The following is a 22,222-nucleotide window of genomic DNA, read 5'->3' on the forward strand; positions in this document are numbered from 1 at the left end:
AATAATCAAGTCTGGACCAGACAGTACTGTGATTGACATCATGAGCATCAATCCACGCAATTGGGATCGATGACATGCATCAACCAAGTCATCGAGCCTGACCATCCGATCCCTTTAGTCGGACCTATTCTTACCCTGGTGGGTCCCCATAGGTACATACTGAGAACCCATTTGAAGGAGGTCTATGTTGTTCAAACTGACAAAACATAGCCTGATAGTTTTGGTCATACTTCAAAGTAATACTAGGAGCACATGCGGCCCAGCACTTAGCAGTGCCCTATTTTCCATCCTTGGTTGTCTGTACAATACCTTTGCTTCCAGGCTTCAGCTTTGTCAACTAACAGCAACATAGGTTATTTTCAGTGAGTGAATGGGGTTTTAAGACAGCTTTTAACATTATTTCTGTTGCATCATCGTACGTCGCCAGAAAAGCCCTAAGTAATGCAGGAGTGATTCTTGATTTGTTGTAATTGAGGCCCTATAATCACCATGGCAACAAAGATGAAAACTATTCAGAGAATCTGATTGAACAATGAGAGAGGAAATACAAAATATTCCGCAGAGTTTTTTTATTGTTGACTTTGGGTGACATACAAGCCAATAACAACAAAAAAAATAAAGTAAATCAACGCTTTCTGCGAAGACTGAGTGAATTGTGCTTGATCATGTAAGCACGACGAGAACCACCATTGGTCTTGGTGAACTTGTGTCCCTTTCCAAGACCACGAGAAGAACGGCCAGCAGAGGTGAGTCCTCGCAACTCGCGGTGCTTGTGTACAGCACGGCACAGCCAGTTGCTGTCGGGACTGCGACGGATTGTCTTGTTGGCTGGGTCAACCAAGATCACCTCGAAGAACTTGTATGTGGAGTCTTCAGCAACCCAGTATGAGTTCAACACTCGGAGTCCCCCACACTTGCGACCAACACGCTCCTGCAACAAGACATCATACAGAGTTAGGGAGTGGATGCTACATGTCAAGGAATAATGATTCACTGAAGCACCAGTGCATTGTTGTTCTTAGTTCGGAGATGCACATATTGAAATATTGCAGGACTGAAAACAGACACACAAATCTAGGTTGTTGTTTAACACCACACTCAGCAATATTCCAGTAATATGACGGCGGTCTTCAAATAATCGAGTCGGGAACAGACAATCCAGTGATTGATATTATGAGTATCGATCTACACATCAACCAAGTCAGCAAGCCTGACCACCAGATCCCTTTAGTCACCTTTTATCGCAAGCATTTGATGCTGAAGACTTATTCTAACCCAGGTCTATGGAGGGTAAATCTAACTTGTATGGTTGAAATTATGAGGACACTCCATTTCATGCTGAATTTTGAACACTCATAGCATGTCAAGACGATGTAAACTATCGTGGAGAAATATGTTCATGTCAGTCTTTAATAGCAAAAAGATATTACAAGCAAAGGGAGGTAAGCGAACTTGTCTCTCACCATGTGTTCACAACATTTTATTTAATTTTGGCATCTTCAGAACTTGTCAAGACTGAAAAATGATTAATTTTTGACAAGTACCCCTCTTAACTGGATTTATTATCCTTTTGTATGAATAGGCATTAGACACAATATCATAACATCTTTTCCACATATAACATGTACTAATATCTGAGCAGCAAATCACATTCATATATAATTCTATGAACATTACCCTAGTCTAAGACAAGTGGCGTGTTGGCCATACAACCTTTGGCTAGGTCACTTTATGTTATAAATTAGTGAAGAAACATTTGACATACCTCAGCCACACTTCTGAGTGAACGTGCGAACTTGAGCTGGTTGACTCCGTGGGTGACGGGTTTACCATAGGTACATCCCTTGGGCACTGGGCGCTTGCGGCCACCGCGGCGGACTCGCACACGGTAGACAACATAACCTGAAAAGCAAACGTTTTTCGTTTAGTTGTTTATAAATCTGTAAATTAACTAAACTATGTAAATATAGATCAATTCAATGTCCACCAAGTTGCAATTCAAGATTACTATCTCAGTCTATACATGTTATATTTAATTCAACTTATTCACCTCGTCTTATCCCAAACACTCTTCGACGATTACCACTGAAAGCCATAAGCATGAGTATGGTGCTGACAAACCCAGAACAGACTGCGCCTAAAGCTTTTGTATTTACCAGTCTGAACTTTGACCATGTCATAACATTCAGTACATTTTTGTCTTTGTATTCACATTGATACATGGACTAGTATCAGCTGATGTTACTTGACCAAAAGAATTTTAATTGATTAAGGGTTCAACATGTTCTAAACTAGCAGCCCAAGACAGGTCAAATCAGAAATTCAAACCCACATCCATAGGATTCTAGCATGCCCTTAGGAAGGGACAGAAAATGCCTCTGAAATAAACAAGAAAAGACAAGTAATTATTCTCACCCTGCTTGGCCCTGTACCCAAGCCTTCTCGCCTTGTCGGGTCTGGTGGGGCGAGGAGCACGGTGAATGGCGGAGAGCTGGCGGTACTGCCAACACCTCACACGCAGCAGGAATCGCAGCACATCACTCTGCTTCTTGCGGTACATCTCCTGCATGTACTTGTAGGCCCCCATGATGGCAGATTAATGATCTGGAAGAAAGAAATGTGTCATGATAATGTAAGGAGGAGCCAGTTGGACTTATAAGTAATTTCCACTGCACTGTAGTGGGACATACACCAGTGAAAACATGTATTTGGTATATCGGTTCCTTCCAGATTTTCACTTGGTTGAAGGCTGAATGACTAGTGAGTGTTTTCCTAGTTCTTTATGGCACACTCAGCAATATTACATCTGTATGACGATCAAAGTACATAATTGCAAGACAAACCATGGAAAGATGTATGTCCCACGACAACTGGGAAAGATGTGCACATTTTTTTATGTTGTTCGATGTTAGGAATAATCAGATTAGTTTTAGTCGTCCGACTGGCTATTGGTGTATCATCTTTATATCTTATATATAGTAAACATGTATGTGGCTTAACAGTTGACATATTCAGTGTACAAATACTGTCACAAGTTAACGACTTATGGTGAACGTCGAACCTTCAACTGAATCAGAAATATCACGATAACACTTTTTAACTTGGTCAAATTGAAGTAAAGTTGAAATCATAAGGCAGGACTAACACCGAAATATCAAATTCGATCGTTGTTAGATTCATACGTTGTGTTGATCTATCTCAAGTCACTTTAAAATAAGTATAAATCTAACATGCACCCCCAAAATAGTGAAAATACGAAGTTAGAAACCCCAGGATAGCCCTATGAACATCTGCTGACGTTGAACTCGGGCAACAAATACGACAATGTTTCACAATCGGGAAGATTAGGGTTTAAAATATAGCTAATTCCATCAAATATTAAGTCTGAGCAATCTATTTCGTTCAGAAAAATAAGTTTTTATGTTATTGGGAGGCGTAGATTGAATGGATTCAAAGGGAACTCATATCGTACCACGGGTACTGTGTGCTACTTCCTGTAAAAAGGATTAACGAGAGGACAACGAGAACATGCGTGACTGACATTAGTACTGCTTCCCTCTCAACAGATATTCTTTCTAGCATCCGAAAACCGCGCTTTGGTGTATCTGAATTGAGAAATGAGAGTTGATACATCTTAAATAGTTATACCTCTGCTATTTAACACTAAGCGAATAATGTCAATATGTCGGTATTTAAAATGGTATGAATATTATAGCAGTCCATAGCAAATTACAAAATTGTATACCAGTAATTAATTTAATCCCTAAAATGATTTCCGTTTACAAATTTGACTACAAGCTTATAAGATAATATTAGTTATTTCATTTGGTTTTTATACAATTCGCTGTGCGTTTTAACGCCATGAGAATGTATTGCTGGTTTATAATGTAGTTCAAAGTGAACTTTCTGTACAATGTCTTGTCAACAGTGAGATTTTCGAGTATAATTTCAAAAGAAATGTTCAATATAGTAACCTTGAATTCTACAGCTAACAGATCTGTTGTTCACCATAACAAAATATCTGTCACAAATTCTACAATTATATTTTTTGAAAATATACTAATTGTTGAAATGATTTCATGATTTAATCACATAAAACGCGCAGGCAAAAGATTGCTGTGTGAATACAAATGGTGTATAAAAACAAAATATACATCACTGAATTTATCAATTATAGCCTCGAGCTAGTATAGAGTAAGACCATCAAAAGTATGGAGGTATTGTTTCATTCAGTATTTGTTTTGCAATCAAGCGCGACGGAACTAACACTTGTTTTTATTGCAATTAGTACTCTTGATATTAAACCAACATTTTTACTTCAAGAAAAAGAACATTTTCCCGGAATTTCTATGACAAACCAGGGCTGAGATTTTGTCTCACAGCAAAGGTTTCGACCGAAGACCTTTTGTGTGCTAATTATTTGGAACAAGTCGTTCGCCAAATCGTTTTACAAAACTTCGACGGCGGTCTTTTCAAACAGGTGCGTGATCGAGTGACATGCTATTATTTAGATGGGGTCTGGGAAGGGTCATGCATTTATCTGGAAAAAAATAATGATAAGAAGACACACGAACCACAGTTTAAAAATATGTTGTTTCAGCAGCAGGGAAAAGACCTGTTTGCTTTGAGTGAGTGGAGACTATTTTTCTCTTCTCTCCAAATATGAAATCCTATCTCTAACAAAATTCATGCCCCGCCCACAATTTGATTATACTCTGTGGTTTCACTAGTAGATATATACACCATCAGTCTCTGTTAAAACAATACATCTCATACACCTGAATAAAACATGACTGAAAGAATAAATGTAATAAATCAATCATAAATGTGTCTATTAGCTTATATCATTGTTGATACCTAGCCGTACCTAGGATGCTAAAATACAATGTCAAGATGAAATCACATGCTTATATAATACATGAGGATGACAACGCCTCAATCCCCTGAATCCTGAATACCATCTAATTTTTTATATGAGTCTTATTGCTCAACCCTGAATCCCGAATACTATTTGACACAAATCCCAAAAGCATTGAGAAAATTTGAATTTAAATTACTGAAAAAATATCATGTATAATTTTCTTTTTTAAATGTTGAAACTTTGTCCCAAATACAATTTTATTTGCCTCCCATGTACCACACTAATGAGTCCTGAATATCCTCTAAATAGACCCCTGAATCCTGCGTACCAAAAGGGGGTTGGCAGCCTCATACACATGTGAGAATAGTTGGACTAATTAAATAAAAAAAAAAAATATGATTGTTTATTTGATTCAAATTCTGAGATATTTTATAGGATTAGACCAACTCCATGATGATATGTTACATGCAATGAACAATGCCGTAAAGAAACTACTACCAAGCTGCAGTGGTGTTTATTGATCCAGTAACTTGACACCTCAGCATCTTGTATTTTTTCAATTATGTAATGATCCAAGCTTCACTCACATGTATGTGACCAGTTGAAATGATAGTCTAGCTATGAAGTATATGTCTGTTTCAGGGGTCAATGACCCTGAATCCCAGGGTTTATGATTCCTCCGTCCCAAAAAGTAAAATATTTAAGGGGAAAAAATCAGAATGATAAGGTTGGTTTTTTAACCTCCTACAATAAAGATTTCTTTGATAATAAAAATGACAATAAGCTACAGATTTCAGATTTATTTGTATAAAGACCCAAACCAGGCCAAGATTTTATTTTTGTCATTGCCAGCAGATCGAAATCAAACTTTAAGATGATTAAAATAATCCTGTTCATTGCATTGCATTTTATTTTGACCTACCAACCAAATTTTGCACTGTCTTGTTCATATTTCATCCATCAGTGCTCAAGTTAAATGGAGGACCAAAGGGTTGCCTCATGGTTATATAGCTGGTTTTCAGACCTGGGCTCAATTCTCTACATATTTACAATGTGTGAAGCCTATTCTTTGTTGGAAGCCTATGTCTGGAATGCTGCTAGAAGTGGAGTAAAACCCCACTCACTCACTCACTCACTTTTTAATGGCAGCAAGTAACCAATATGTCCAAGATTGTCCAACTACATGTACCTGAAATTCATTTGCATTGTACTGAGTTAAAACAGATATCAAGATATACTGTAAAGTAATGAAGTGCTATAGAGTGAATGTAGCGTATCAGGTGTCCTGGCTCAGTGACTGGGAAACAATCAGTGGGGTAGACTTGGTCCTCAGTAACCCATGCTTGTCTGTCGTGGATCAACCTCCTCTATGGTGTAGTGGTCACAGGGTGGAATATAGGTGGTTCGGTCCCTGGCCTCGTCATACCAAAACACAATACAAGATGGTACGTGTTGTTACCCAGCATGGAGCTCAGCGTCAAGAGGATAAGACAAGAACTGATCGGCTTTGTTGTTACTTTTTTGACAGCTCTCATTTTAATTTTTTGAGCGTTCTTGATTAATAATTTTCTATTTGAAAAAGAAAATCATGTTTTCATTCCATTTGTGAGCTATGTTTCATTACACATGGGATTTTAATTCTTCCTATTATTTTTTTGGTTCTTTTTTAGTTTTAAAGCCCTGGGCACCGTTGTACAAAACAACCTTAGCGCAACGACTGTCGTAAGTCTATGTTAAGGTATTGGAGTTATGATCACCTTAGCGCTACGACTGTCTTAAGTCTATGTTAAGGTATGGGAGTTACGATCACCTTAGCGCTACGACTGTCGTAAGTCTATGTTAAGGTATGGGAATTACGATCACCTTAGCGCTACGACTGTCGTAAGTCTATGTTAAGGTATGGGAATTACGATCACCTTAGCGCTACGACTGTCTTAAGTCTATGTTAAGGTATGGGAGTTACGTTCACCTTAGCGCTACGACTGTCGTAAGTCTATGTTAAGGTATGGGAGTTACGATCACCTTAGCGCTATGACTGTCGTAAGTCTATGTTAAGGTATGGGAATTACGATCACCATAGCGCTACGACTGTCGTAAGTCTATGTTAAGGTATGGGAGTTACGATCACCTTAGAGCTACGACTGTCGTAAGTCTATGTTAAGGTATGGGAGTTACGATCACCTTAGCGCTAAGGTTGCTCTGTACAACGGGCTTCAATTGGGCTTCAATTGGGATAGAATGTTACTCAACTAAATCAGGCAATATCCGTACTTAAGCCAGGGGCATAAAAGCATGCAGTACCAGTGACCACAAGGCGGTAGCGGGCAGAAGGTCACTTGACCAACCAGTATTCACATCCTGTTGCCCCACAAAAGTCTTGTGCCTTGGATTTCTGTTTTAAATATAATTTGTTCTGGGAAAAAACACCAAACAATTTACCCTCAGATTTTAGTCCCAAAATCTTGGCATCACTGAACATGCTGGATGTCTGCGAGATTTAAAAAATAAATTGGCACAGAATTTCACAGAAATATGTTTGTGTGTTTTGAAGCAGTGATCGAAAAAATATACAGCCTCTAGCCTAACAAACATATCCCAGAACTAACACTCTTACAGCATTCCCGCTTACCAGTAATTACCAGTTTTTTAACGGTAAAATTAGGCTTGGACTGGTAATACATGTGACTGCCAGTCCCTGTGGACCGGCAAATAAAGTACCTTATAATTCTTTGTTGTCACATCGAACATGATGTTGAAAGAATTAAAACCAAATAATTTTCATACGTTATTTTATTTGTTGAAAGTTGGGACTGGCTAAAGTATGGGGGGACTGGTAATTTTTAGAGTTGCAGGTCCACAAGGACTGGCAGTTTCAAAAGCAAGCGGGAAAACTTGTTTAGTTTTGGTATGATGCAGCCAGGAATTGAACACCAACCTGCCACACCCCGGGCAGGCACTCTATCCACTAGACCATGGAGGAAGTCACAAATGGTGTATTTCATCATGCAAAGAAAGAACGCAATAAATGCACACTGAGTTTCTTCATCTGTCGGTTCTTGAGGACAATAACATGATGTGATGTTTGGTTGTGGGGCCAGCAGGAATGAGAATCTATTGACCATTTGTTATTGCTTTAAAGACCGTATATACATGTTTCAATAAAGACATTCTTGCTATGGCAAACTGATACACTCAGCAGATACTAATAGCCTATGGCTTAGATAACTAAGCTTGGGTAGATAGCATTGTTTCATGTCTTTGTTGTTTATCACTGGTTATGTGGTAGTTAAGGAATACAGTCTCTACAGCAATCCAGGTCTCAGGTAGAGTAAACATTCTTTGATAAGACATTCCTCCACTTGCAGCAGGTTCAAAAGTTCCTGATGATTCTGAATGTGACTTTCATATTCCCAGACTGAAATTTAAGGATTTGTTCCTAGATATCCCAAAGTTTAATTTATTTTGTTTGGATTACATAGATGCAGCACAGAAGAGGAGAATAATGCCATTGGTGAGTCCTAGGAACTTATTTTAAATGTCAGCACAAAATTACCAAATCAGTAATTTACAAAACAGCCTTTTGCTGTGTTACCCAGCGTTAGAAATTGGCAATAGTCCTATAGTCCTTGACAAACTGCCCAATAGTTAAGGTATCCTAAGGACTAGTAGAAATTGGCCCATTTTAAGGGTTTTGCTATATGTTATCATTATAAGGACTAGTGGACAAAAACTGTTGGTTTCTAACCCTGATTACCTTTAATATTGAATAATTTATTGGGAAGTTATAAAAAGTTTTATTTGAAAAAGTTCCAAATGAATGTAGAGGGGACCTTGTCTGGCATGTTTGTCAATGTGTGTAGGTTTCAGCCTTATACCTCAGCTTCATCTGGACATGCTCCTAGGTCGGTATTCGGTCCCAAGTCGGCAGCAAATGTTTGTATAAATTCCCAAATTGGAGTGATAAACTTCCCAATTCATTTTCATATAGTGTCTATGCTTCAATTCACATTTTGCATTGAAAGCACTTTTAAAATACCTCTGAAATTAAGAAAATAACAACTTTAGCAACAAAATTATTTGTGACAAAATAATGATTATTACCCAATGTAATTGCCTAGGGCACTTCCTTTAAAACCCGAGACAAGTCCCTGTGTCTTCACAACGAGTTCCTCTATGTCTGGAAGTAGACAATATATTAAATAATTAAATGAAAACTGGGCTAAGTTTAACAAATTTGTAAAAATATGTATAATTTCAGTCATATTCAAATTGATAGTTCCATTTGTTTGTCTTGATCCCTGTAAAGATCCAGGTTATAACTGGCCTCCAGCAACCCTTGTTTGTTGAAAGAGATGACTAATGGATCCGGTAGTCAGGCTTGCTGACTTGGTTAATGCATGTCATCATATCCCAATACCGATGCTCATGATGTCAATCACTGGATTGTCTGTTCCAGTCTCAATTATTTACAGATCATTGACATTATAATTGGAATATTGCTGACTGCGCCGTTAAATAAAAAATAATCAAATAAAATATGCAGCAGGCTTGACAGTAACAAGAAAATAGATGGGATGTCTTATCATTGTGAATGTATGTTTGTGGGGTTGATCTAAACCTGTGTCATTTATCAAGCTGATACAAATAGACTTGTTCACAATATAAGACTGCCCATGTAAACATGTCTGACAAAGTGTATTAAAGTGGTTTACACTGACGTTGGTAGCATGACAGTTGGGATGTTGGGAGTGAATAAATCACTGTTGTCATGGATCTACCTCCTTATCTATGCAGTACCCATGACAACAAGCTGTAAAGGAATAGTCTGTAACAAGTCGTTATTCTGATTTGACCAATTTAAGAGAAAATACTGGAGTGTGATGTCTTGTATCTGTCTTACAACTCTATCACATCCCGCCTGCCGGGGAAAAATGATGAATCTTCCTGGTTTATGTTTTTTACTTGGGTAACTGTAACATGAAATATACCGTGAGATTAAAGTACAAACTTAGAAACACATATTCTCTACAGATGTATTATAACCAGGATATTTAATATATTAGTGTGTTTGCAAAAGTCAGGCAACACGAACACATCTGAGGGTCTTTTGTGTGTAATACTAAAGAATTCCGTCTCCAAGAAATGGACTTTGAGCAACAAATCTGACTTGCACTTTGAGAGAGCTACATCACCCCCAGAACTAAGGTGTGGTGAGAGTAAGTTGAAGGTAGAAGGGTTTGACATACCCGACACCTACGGTAACAGAATTTATGTGTCCAGGCCTGGTACCCTGGGCTGACTTGAGTGGTGGCGGTGTTATAGTGTAAGGATGAACAGAGGTCAGACAACTTGTCCACATGACAATGATGACTTTGTGAGCTGCTACATGAAGGGGCGGTGGGTTCAAAGGCCCGGGATCGATTCCCCACATGGGTACAATGCGTGAAGCTCATTTTCCGGTATTGACGGAATATTGCTAAAAGCAGCGTAAAACCATACTCACTCACTCATTCACATGAATATAAAAGAACAAAGACTGGACGTAATTGGTCTTCGAGTCTCCATGATCTCATACTTCCGAGTGTAAAAGGGCCCAGGGTAAGGCACAGGAACTTGCCGGATTCAAACTTGATGAAGTCAAAAGTATTTCGAAGCTAATCAGGATGGACTTGTCATATTTCGGCCAACTTCTTTTACCATTTGGTAAAGTGCAACTCTGTGGGAGACAAAACATGATTGCTCTCTCTCCTTGCCTCCCTACACCCTGGACTAGCCTCCCATATTGCCTCTCTAGATCCTGGACTAGCCTCCCATATTGCCTCTCTAGATCCTGGACTCGCCTCCCGTATTGCCTCTCTACACCCTGGACTCGCCTCCCGTATTGCCTCTCTAGACCCTGGACTCGCCTCCCATATTGCCTCTCTAGATCCTGGACTCGCCTCCCGTATTGCCTCTCTACACCCTGGACTCGCCTCCCGTATTGCCTCTCTAGACCCTGGACTCGCCTCCCGTATTGCCTCTCTAGACCCTGGACTCGCCTCCCATATTGCCTCTCTACACCCTGGACTCGCCTCCCGTATTGCCTCTCTAGATCCTGGACTCTCCTCCCATATTAAGCCTCTCTAGATCCTGGACTCTCCTCCCATATTAAGCCTCTCTAGGTCTGAACACTCCTCCTATATTAAGCCTCTCTAGATCCTGAACTCTCCTCCCATATTAAGCCTCTCTAGATCCTGAACTCTCCTCCCATATTAAGCCTCTCAAGGCCCTGAACTCTCCTCCCATACTAAGCCTCTCTAGATCCTGCACTCTCCTCCCATACTAAGCCTCTCTAGATCTTGGACTCTCCTCTCATATTAAGCCTCTCTAGATCGTGGACTCTCCTCCCATATTAAGCCTCTCTAGATCCTGAACTCGCCTCCCATATTAAGCCTCTCAAGGCCCTGAACTCTCCTCCCATATTAAGCCTCTCTAGGTCTGAACACTCCTCCTATATTAAGCCTCTCTAGATCCTGAACTCTCCTCCCATATTAAGCCTCTCTAGATCCTGAACTCTCCTCCTATATTAAGCCTCTCAAGGCCCTGAACTCTCCTCCCATACTAAGCCTCTCTAGATCCTGCACTCTCCTCCCATACTAAGCCTCTCTAGGTCTGAACACTCCTCCTATATTAAGCCTCTCTAGATCCTGAACTCTCCTCCCATATTAAGCCTCTCTAGATCTTGGACTCTCCTCTCATATTAAGCCTCTCTAGATCCTGGACTCTCCTCCCATATTAAGCCTCTCTAGATCTTGGACTCTCCTCTCATATTAAGCCTCTCTAGATCCTGAACTCTCCTCCCATACTAAGCCTCTCTAGATCCTGGACTCTCCTCCCATATTGCCTCTCTAGATCCTGCACTCTCCTCCCATATTAAGCCTCTCTAGATCCTGGACTCTCCTCCCATATTAAGCCTCTCTAGATCCTGGACTCTCCTCCCATATTAAGCCTCTCTAGATCCTGAACTCTCCTCCCCTGTTAAGCCTCTCAAGGCCCTGAACTCTCCTCCCATACTAAGCCTCTCTAGATCCTGCACTCTCCTCCCATATTAAGCCTCTCTAGATCCTGAACTCTCCTCCCCTGTTAAGCCTCTCAAGGCCCTGAACTCTCCTCCCATATTAAGCCTCTCAAGGCCCTGAACTCTCCTCCCATATTAAGCCTCTCTAGATCCTGGACTCTCCTCCCATATTAAGCCTCTCTAGATCCTGGACTCTCCTCCCATATTAAGCCTCTCTAGATCCTGAACTCTCCTCCCCTGTTAAGCCTCTCAAGGCCCTGAACTCTCCTCCCATACTAAGCCTCGCTAGATCCTGCACTCTCCTCCCATACTAAGCCTCTCTAGATCCTGGACTCTCCTCCCATACTAAGCCTCTCTAGATCCTGGACTCTCCTCCCATACTAAGCCTCTCTAGATCCTGCACTCTCCTCCCATACTAAGCCTCTCTAGATCCTTGACTCTCCTCCCATATTAAGCCTCTCTAGATCCTTGACTCTCCTCCCATATTAAGCCTCTCTAGATCCTGGACTCTCCTCCCATACTAAGCCTCTCTAGATCCTGCACTCTCCTCCCATATTGCCTCTCTAGGCCCTGAACTCTCCTCCCATATTAAGCCTCTCTAGGCCTGAACTCGCCTCCCATATTAAGCCTCTCAAGGCCCTGAACTCTCCTCCCATATTGCCTCTCTAGGCCCTGAACTCGCCTCCCATATTAAGCCTCTCTACACCCTGGACTCTCCTCCCATATTAAGCCTCTCTACACCCTGGACTCTACTCCCATATTAAGCCTCTCTAGATCCTGGACTCTCCTCCCATATTAAGCCTCTCTAGATCCTGGACTCTCCTCCCATACTAAGCCTCTCTAGATCCTGGACTCTCCTCCCATACTAAGCCTCTCTAGATCCTGAACTCTCCTCCCATACTAAGCCTCTCTAGATCCTGGACTCTCCTCCCATATTAAGCCTCTCTAGATCCTTGACTCTCCTCCCATATTAAGCCTCTCTAGATCCTGGACTCTCCTCCCATACTAAGCCTCTCTAGATCCTGCACTCTCCTCCCATATTAAGCCTCTCTAGGCCTGAACTCTCCTCCCATACTAAGCCTCTCTAGGCCCTGAACTCTCCTCCCATATTAAGCCTCTCTAGGCCCTGAACTCTCCTCCCATATTAAGCCTCTCTAGGCCTGAACTCACCTCCCATATTAAGCCTCTCTAGGCCCTGAACTCTCCTCCCATATTGCCTCTCTAGGCCCTGAACTCTCCTCCCATATTAAGCCTCTCTAGATCCTGGACTCTCCTCCCATATTAAGCCTCTCTAGATCCTGGACTCTCATCCCATATTAAGCCTCTCAAGGCCTGAACTCTACTCCCATATTAAGCCTCTCAAGGCCCTGAACTCTCCTCCCATATTAAGCCTCTCTAGATCCTGCACTCTCCTCCCATACTAAGCCTCTCTAGATCCTGGACTCTCCTCCCATACTAAGCCTCTCTAGATCATGGACTCTCCTCTCATATTAAGCCTCTCTAGATCATGGACTCTCCTCCCATTTTAAGCCTCTCAAGGCCTGGACACTCCTCCCATACTAAGCCTCTCTAGATCCTGGACTCTCCTCCCATACTAAGCCTCTCAAGGCCCTGAACTCTCCTCCCATACTAAGCCTCTCAAGGCCCTGAACTCTCCTCCCATATTAAGCCTCTCTACACCCTGGACTCTCCTCCCATACTAAGCCTCTCTAGATCCTGGACTCTCCTGCCATACTAAGCCTCTCTAGATCCTGGACTCTCCTCCCATATTGCCTCTCTAGACCCTGGACTCGCCTCCCATATTGCCTCTCTAGACCCTGGACTCGCCTCCCATATTGCCTCTCTACACCCTGGACTCGCCTCCCGTATTGCCTCTCTAGATCCTGAACTCTCCTCCCATATTAAGCCTCTCTAGATCCTGAACTCTCCTCCCATACTAAGCCTCTCTAGATCCTGGACTCTCCTCCCATATTAAGCCTCTCTAGATCCTGGACTCTCCTCCCATATTAAGCCTCTCAAGGCCCTGAACTCTCTTCCCATATTAAGCCTCTTTAGATCCTGGACTCTCCTCCCATATTAAGCCTCTCTAGATCCTGGACTCTCCTCCCATATTAAGCCTCTCAAGGCCCTGAACTCTCTTCCCATATTAAGCCTCTCTAGATCCTGGACTCTCCTCCCATATTAAGCCTCTCAAGGCCCTGAACTCTCCTCCCATATTAAGCCTCTCTAGATCCTGCACTCTCCTCCCATACTAAGCCTCTCTAGATCCTGGACTCTCCTCCCATACTAAGCCTCTCTAGATCATGGACTCTCCTCTCATATTAAGCCTCTCTAGATCATGGACTCTCCTCCCATTTTAAGCCTCTCAAGGCCTGGACACTCCTCCCATACTAAGCCTCTCTAGATCCTGGACTCTCCTCCCATACTAAGCCTCTCAAGGCCCTGAACTCTCCTCCCATACTAAGCCTCTCAAGGCCCTGAACTCTCCTCCCATATTAAGCCTCTCTACACCCTGGACTCTCCTCCCATACTAAGCCTCTCTAGATCCTGGACTCTCCTGCCATACTAAGCCTCTCTAGATCCTGGACTCTCCTCCCATATTGCCTCTCTAGACCCTGGACTCGCCTCCCATATTGCCTCTCTAGACCCTGGACTCGCCTCCCATATTGCCTCTCTACACCCTGGACTCGCCTCCCGTATTGCCTCTCTAGATCCTGAACTCTCCTCCCATATTAAGCCTCTCTAGATCCTGAACTCTCCTCCCATATTAAGCCTCTCTAGATCCTGGACTCTCCTCCCATATTAAGCCTCTCTAGATCCTGGACTCTCCTCCCATATTAAGCCTCTCTAGGCCCTGAACTCTCCTCCCATATTAAGCCTCTCTAGGCCCTGAACTCTCCTCCCATATTAAGCCTCTCTAGGCCCTGAACTCTCCTCCCATATTAAGCCTCTCTAGGCCTGAACTCGCCTCCCATATTAAGCCTCTCAAGGCCCTGAACTCTCCTCCCATATTGCCTCTCTAGGCCCTGAACTCTCCTCCCATATTAAGCCTCTCTAGGCCTGAACTCGCCTCCCATATTAAGCCTCTCAAGGCCCTGAACTCTCCTCCCATATTGCCTCTCTAGTCCCTGAACTCGCCTCCCATATTAAGCCTCTCTACACCCTGGACTCTCCTCCCATATTAAGCCTCTCTACACCCTGGACTCTACTCCCATATTAAGCCTCTCTAGGCCCTGAACTCTCCTCCCATATTCAGCCTCTCTAGGCCCTGAACTCTCCTCCCATATTAAGCCTCTCAAGGCCTGAACCCGCCTCCCATATTAAGCCTCTCTAGATCGTGGACTCTCCTCCCATATTAAGCCTCTCAAGGCCCTGAACTCTCCTCCCATATTAAGCCTCTCTAGATCCTGGACTCTCCTCCCATATTAAGCCTCTCTAGATCCTGGACTCTCCTCCCATATTAAGCCTCTCTAGATCCTGAACTCTCCTCCCCTGTTAAGCCTCTCAAGGCCCTGAACTCTCCTCCCATACTAAGCCTCGCTAGATCCTGCACTCTCCTCCCATACTAAGCCTCTCTAGATCCTGGACTCTCCTCCCATATTAAGCCTCTCTAGATCCTGAACTCTCCTCCCATATTAAGCCTCTCAAGGCCCTGAACTCTCCTCCCATACTAAGCCTCTCTAGATCCTGCACTCTCCTCCCATACTAAGCCTCTCTAGATCCTGGACTCTCCTCCCATATTGCCTCTCTAGACCCTGAACTCTCCTCCCATATTGCCTCTCTAGATCCTGGACTCTCCTCCCATATTAAGCCTCTCTAGATCCTGGACTCTCCTCCCATACTAAGCCTCTCTAGATCCTGCACTCTCCTCCCATACTAAGCCTCTCTAGATCCTTGACTCTCCTCCCATATTAAGCCTCTCTAGATCCTTGACTCTCCTCCCATATTAAGCCTCTCTAGATCCTGGACTCTCCTCCCATACTAAGCCTCTCTAGATCCTGCACTCTCCTCCCATACTAAGCCTCTCTAGATCCTGAACTCTCCTCCCATACTAAGCCTCTCTAGATCCTGGACTCTCCTCCCATACTAAGCCTCTCTAGATCCTGCACTCTCCTCCCATACTAAGCCTCTCTAGATCCTGAACTCTCCTCCAATACTAAGCCTCTCTAGATCCTGGACTCTCCTCCCATACTAAGCCTCTCTAGGCCTGAACTCTCCTCCCATACTAAGCCTCTCTAGGCCCTGAACTCTCCTCCCATATTGCCTCTCTAGATCCTGGACTCTCCTCCCATATTAAGCCTCTCTAGATCCTGAACTCTCCTCCCATATTAAGCCTCTCTAGATCCTGGACTCTCCTCCCATATTAAGCCTCTCTAGATCCTGAACTCTCCTCCCATACTAAGCCTCTCTAGATCCTGGACTCTCCTCCCATACTAAGCCTCTCTAGATCCTGAACTCTCCTCCCATACTAAGCCTCTCTAGATCCTGGACTCTCCTCCCATATTAAGCCTCTCTAGATCCTTGACTCTCCTCCCATATTAAGCCTCTCTAGATCCTGGACTCTCCTCCCATACTAAGCCTCTCTAGATCCTGCACTCTCCTCCCATATTAAGCCTCTCTAGGCCTGAACTCTCCTCCCATACTAAGCCTCTCTAGGCCCTGAACTCTCCTCCCATATTAAGCCTCTCTAGGCCCTGAACTCTCCTCCCATATTAAGCCTCTCTAGGCCTGAACTCGCCTCCCATATTAAGCCTCTCTAGGCCCTGAACTCTCCTCCCATATTGCCTCTCTAGGCCCTGAACTCTCCTCCCATATTAAGCCTCTCTAGATCCTGGACTCTCCTCCCATATTAAGCCTCTCTAGATCCTGGACTCTCATCCCATATTAAGCCTCTCAAGGCCTGAACTCTACTCCCATATTAAGCCTCTCTAGATCCTGGACTCTCCTCCCATATTAAGCCTCTCAAGGCCCTGAACTCTCTTCCCATATTAAGCCTCTTTAGATCCTGGACTCTCCTCCCATATTAAGCCTCTCTAGATCCTGGACTCTCCTCCCATATTAAGCCTCTCAAGGCCCTGAACTCTCTTCCCATATTAAGCCTCTCTAGATCCTGGACTCTCCTCCCATATTAAGCCTCTCAAGGCCCTGAACTCTCCTCCCATATTAAGCCTCTCTAGATCCTGCACTCTCCTCCCATACTAAGCCTCTCTAGATCCTGGACTCTCCTCCCATACTAAGCCTCTCTAGATCATGGACTCTCCTCTCATATTAAGCCTCTCTAGATCATGGACTCTCCTCCCATTTTAAGCCTCTCAAGGCCTGGACACTCCTCCCATACTAAGCCTCTCTAGATCCTGGACTCTCCTCCCATACTAAGCCTCTCAAGGCCCTGAACTCTCCTCCCATACTAAGCCTCTCAAGGCCCTGAACTCTCCTCCCATATTAAGCCTCTCTACACCCTGGACTCTCCTCCCATACTAAGCCTCTCTAGATCCTGGACTCTCCTGCCATACTAAGCCTCTCTAGATCCTGGACTCTCCTCCCATATTGCCTCTCTAGACCCTGGACTCGCCTCCCATATTGCCTCTCTAGACCCTGGACTCGCCTCCCATATTGCCTCTCTACACCCTGGACTCGCCTCCCGTATTGCCTCTCTAGATCCTGAACTCTCCTCCCATATTAAGCCTCTCTAGATCCTGAACTCTCCTCCCATACTAAGCCTCTCTAGATCCTGGACTCTCTTCCCATACTAAGCCTCTCTAGATCCTGGACTCTCCTCCCATATTAAGCCTCTCTAGATCCTGGACTCTCCTCCCATATTAAGCCTCTCTAGATCCTGGACTCTCCTCCCATATTAAGCCTCTCTAGATCCTGGACTCTCCTCCCATACTAAGCCTCTCTAGATCCTGGACTCTCATCCCAGATTAAACTGTGAGCCTGGGTATTTTTTTAAAGAAATATATAAAAAAAACTTTGTGATAATGTAGTTTCTGTGGCAGGCAATTTCTATTTTTTCAACAGTCTAGCATAAATAATTTTTTTTAAAAAGAAAGAAAAGAATTTCACACAAAAACAGACAAATGTAATTGTGAGGCGTTGTATTGTATTTGTATCTCAGTATTTATATGTACTGTTTCAGCAGCCTCAACAGGTGCTTGCTGTGGTCAGATAGAACTGAAGCAGCTGTAAAATCATCAGCTTCCCCAACCTTGGCCTGGGTTTATTTTTACTTGTTGTAGCCCACTTGCCCATGCTGTGTCAGTTTGCTGGAATAGCTGCAATGTTTGACCATGTGGAGAGTAGAACTCGGCCTGTACCAGCTGGCCATATTGTCCCTCAGTCATGGATGAATTTATGCTTGGAATGTATCAGTCACATGTCCGTAGTAATCTTTTTCATCTGTCAAACTGAAAATTTGAAGGTATTTATGATTTAATTTTGCCAAAATGTGCCAAAGTGTCTTTTATGCAAAGATACTAAAGAAGTCTAAGAAAATTTCTTTCATGAAAATATACATGTTTCTCTCATTGTTAAAACAATATAAGACCTGTGAAGATTCCGGGTTAGAATTGGTCTTCAGCAACCCATGCTTGTCGTAAGAGGCGACTAAGGGGATTGGGTTGACTTGGTTGAATCTTTCATCGTATCCCAATTGTGTAGATCGATGCTCATGATGTCAATCACTGGATTGTCTGGTCCAAATTCGATTATTTACAGACTGCCATCAAATCGCTGGAATATTGCTGAGTATGGTGTTAAACAACAAATAAATAAAAGAATATAATTGATTTTATGTCCCTTTTACCAATTTGACTGACCACACATTAGGAAAAAGTCTTTGTGTTCATAACTTGATAAATTGATAAAAATATCAAGATCACATTCGAACTGTATTTGATATGCTCCCATGTGCATTCACTTTTGCACAGAAGCTGTGAAAATAAAAATCAGGTACCTGAAATCAGAAAAAAGGTCATAAACAAAATGCATTGAGAATAAAATGAAGATAATTTTGTTTTGGATTTTTGGATTTTTTAAAACTGACTGTCTCTTCATAATAGGAACATGTACATTGTGCGCGGGGAAAAACATTTGTAAAGAGCTGAGCATTGTCTTATATTTCTGAAAAACATGTCCTGAGAAGCAAGTGTAATGAGATGATATTCAGTTCTTTAAATCATGTACACAGTAAACACATCACATGAAAGACTTTGTTTGAGAAAACTATGATAAGGTTTCCATGGAAACACTGAACACTGGAAACAAAGGTTCCTGGATATGAAACTAAAGATCCTGCATCACCTAGCAACATGTAGCTGTTTACAGCAGCAGGCACACTTCCTATCACACGGGAGGAATCAAATTGTGATTAAATGGACTATAACCCGTCAGGCATTCCAAGAAACCAATTGCACTGTTTCCGTAGGACGGTGGAGATCTCAAGAGTTTTGTCAACATCAGATGCTACTGTTCTGTAATATTTATTACGTCCAGTGACACGCAATGGCCGTTACCCTGCCTGATTTCCCCATCTGTCAGGTATGGGATTGATTAAGCTTGTTGGCTGATCAGATGGTTAAGTGCTGAGTCATCAGTTCGAGTAGGTCACCGTGACCCAGGGTGGGAAGTCATCGGTTCCAGTGGGTCACTGCGACCCAGGGTGGGCGAGGTCATCAGATAGAGCCCCTCTATTAAAGTGATGATTAAGTCCCACTGGGTACAGGGCTCTCTGGGATGAACATGTGGATATTGGGATACTGCATGATCTTCATCCAGACAGGGGAACTGCAACATTAAACTAAATTATATGCTCTATTCTGTATTGATATACTGTAAATCTTGTAATTAACGCGGGCGTGAATTTAATGCGAACAATGCGAGTGGTCTTTGTTCACATTAATGAAACTTTGCATTTATGTCTCCAAAATGACAATGAACAATAAGACGGCTCCACTGCACATCTTGAATATACATGTAAACACAAACATATATACCGTGTGTTTTTGTTAGGAAACCACTGTTTATTGTTATTACGGAGTACTTTACTCAGTGCTAATAAGCGGTGCTATTTGGTGTTTGATTGTATTAAGGTAAGGATATATATCATTCCACTGGGGATGGGGTGGAGGGACTGGCATTGATTTTGGGTCGCATTTTTGACTCGTCGGCAGCAGTCGTACTAATTGGGAGACTCATTAATTTCAAGATTTACAGTAGTCATTGCATATATTATTGTAATAATCTACACAGGTTTCCAAACTGAATGTGATCAACATTTTAGCTTTTATCATTTTGTCATATTTTATTATTAGGGACAAGTTATTTATGAAAAGCAGCGTTAGAAATTGGCACTAGTCCTGTAGTCCCTACCAAACTGCCAATAGTAAAGGTATCCTAAGGACTAGTAGAAATTGGCCCATTTTAAGGGTTTGGCTATATGTTATCATTATAAGGACTAGTGGACAAAAACTGTTAGTTTCTCACCCTGAAAAGTCATGAAAAAATGACAGTGAAAGTGGAGGGTGGAGGGTGGGGGGTGGGGGGGGGAGGAGGGTGGAGGGTGTCACCAAAATGTATCACAACTATTCTGGGGCATGGGTAAGACATGAAAAATGGAGAGTTCTATTTTTCAAATATTTTTGGTTTAAGTTTGAAATTTATTTAGGGACTGGTCATTTGGGGAGGGGGCATGAAACAAAGTGTTTCAGCTTTCAAAAAGTTTTATGTAGACATGTGGAGGACATTTCAAAATTTGATGCATCTGAGTAAAGAATGATATCCGATGCAATTCCCCGTTTTGACTTATACCATATGTTCCTGTGTTTTTGCAGGTGGACAATTGACTTGCATTTGCATGTGTTTGTGATGGGTGCCTTCGGTGGGGCAGGATACGCTCACAATTTCACGAACACCTGGTATCATTACTATCTGATAGTGATATAAACACATTCTCATGATACAGTGGAATCGTAAAATCGGCTTTACTTTTAGTAGTTCTTGTGGCCATAGAAAGAGTTTTATTGCTTTTATTCAACTACAGGATTTTTTAGTGAGGTGAAAGGTGGTTTGGACAATGAATATTTATGATTTTCACTAAAAAGACCTGTGGTTGGACACCTACTGTAAAGTTCTGTATTTTCATAAGTGCTCTCATTTAAGGTCATGGTTAAAAAAAGTTAGGGTCAGCGCCTTAAATATGGTATGTCAATGGGAATCACGTCACTCTTTCAGGCCTCATGACAGCTCGACACTGAGTATAATAAACACATGTTTATCATGCTTTGTGCTGCACATGGTGACGTATCTGTATGAATAAGGTTTAGTCACACAAACATGAGGCCACACTGTTTCAGGGGTAGGTCAGTGTTAGTCATAGATGTGTCACTGGACCCCCTGAGAAGTGTGCACAAGGGTGGTGAGTGTCCCATGGTTCCGGTGTTGGAGAGGTGGCCCTGGTTCCGGTGTTGGAGAGGTGGCCCTGGTCCCCCTGAGAAGTGTGCACTAGGGTGGTGAGTGTCCCATGGTTCCGGTGTTGGAGAGGTGGCCCTGGTTCCGGTGTTGGAGAGGTGGCCCTGGTCCCCCTGAGAAGTGTGCACAAGGGTGGTGAGTGTCCCATGGTTCCGGTGTTGGAGAGGTGGCCCTGGTCCCCCTGAGAAGTGTGCACTAGGGTGGTGAGTGTCCCATGGTTCCAGTGTTGGAGAGGTGTCACTGGACCCCCTGAGAAGTGTGCACAAGGGTGGTGAGTGTCCCATGGTTCCAGTGTTGGAGAGGTAGTCCTGGACCCCCTGAGAAGTGTGCACTAGGGTGGTGAGTGTCCCATGGTTCCGGTGTTGGAGAGGTGGCCCTGGTTCCGGTGTTGGAGAGGTGGCCCTGGACCCCCTGAGAAGTGTGCACTAGGGTGGTGAGTGTCCCATGGTTCCAGTGTTGGAGAGGTGGCCCTGGTTCCGGTGTTGGAGAGGTGGCCCTGGACCCCCTGAGAAGTGTGCACTAGGGTGGTGAGTGTCCCATGGTTCCGGTGTTGGAGAGGTGGCCCTGGTTCCGGTGTTGGAGAGGTGGCCCTGGACCCCCTGAGAAGTGTGCACTAGGGTGGTGAGTGTCCCATGGTTCCAGTGTTGGAGAGGTGGCCCTGGTTCCGGTGTTGGAGAGGTGGCCCTGGACCCCCTGAGAAGTGTGCACTAGGGTGGTGAGTGTCCCATGGTTCCGGTGTTGGAGAGGTGGCCCTGGTTCCGGTGTTGGAGAGGTGGCCCTGGACCCCCTGAGAAGTGTGCACTAGGGTGGTGAGTGTCCCATGGTTCCGGTGTTGG

The 22,222-nt window shown here is 43.3% G+C and overlaps 2 protein-coding genes across 2 annotated transcripts in view; one reads left to right on the forward strand and one right to left on the reverse strand.

Moving 5' to 3' along the window:
• Positions 1 to 554: 554 nt before the first annotated feature.
• LOC124143162 (60S ribosomal protein L15-like) lies at positions 555 to 3,602 on the reverse strand. The gene is made up of 4 exons (XM_046512015.2): positions 3,473 to 3,602; positions 2,416 to 2,604; positions 1,766 to 1,902; positions 555 to 931 (listed from the first exon to the last, which is right to left on the reverse strand). The coding sequence occupies exons 2-4, from the start codon at positions 2,585 to 2,587 to the stop codon at positions 626 to 628; spliced, it is 615 nt and encodes a 204-aa protein (XP_046367971.1). The 5' UTR covers positions 2,588 to 2,604; positions 3,473 to 3,602; the 3' UTR covers positions 555 to 625.
• Positions 3,603 to 4,456: 854 nt separating this feature from the next.
• The window catches only part of LOC124143163 (dihydropyrimidinase-like), a 163,719-nt gene continuing 145,953 nt past the window's right edge, over positions 4,457 to 22,222 (forward strand). The window contains exons 1-2 of the mRNA XM_046512023.2: positions 4,457 to 4,480; positions 8,341 to 8,372. Coding sequence (XP_046367979.1) covers positions 8,364 to 8,372 — 9 coding nt within the window. The 5' untranslated portion in view covers positions 4,457 to 4,480; positions 8,341 to 8,363. The remainder of the gene's footprint in view (positions 4,481 to 8,340; positions 8,373 to 22,222) is intronic.

This window comes from Haliotis rufescens, unplaced genomic scaffold (assembly GCF_023055435.1).
Source record: "Haliotis rufescens isolate VD_foot unplaced genomic scaffold, xgHalRufe1.0.p SCAF_6, whole genome shotgun sequence".
Taxonomy (NCBI): domain Eukaryota; kingdom Metazoa; phylum Mollusca; class Gastropoda; order Lepetellida; family Haliotidae; genus Haliotis; species Haliotis rufescens.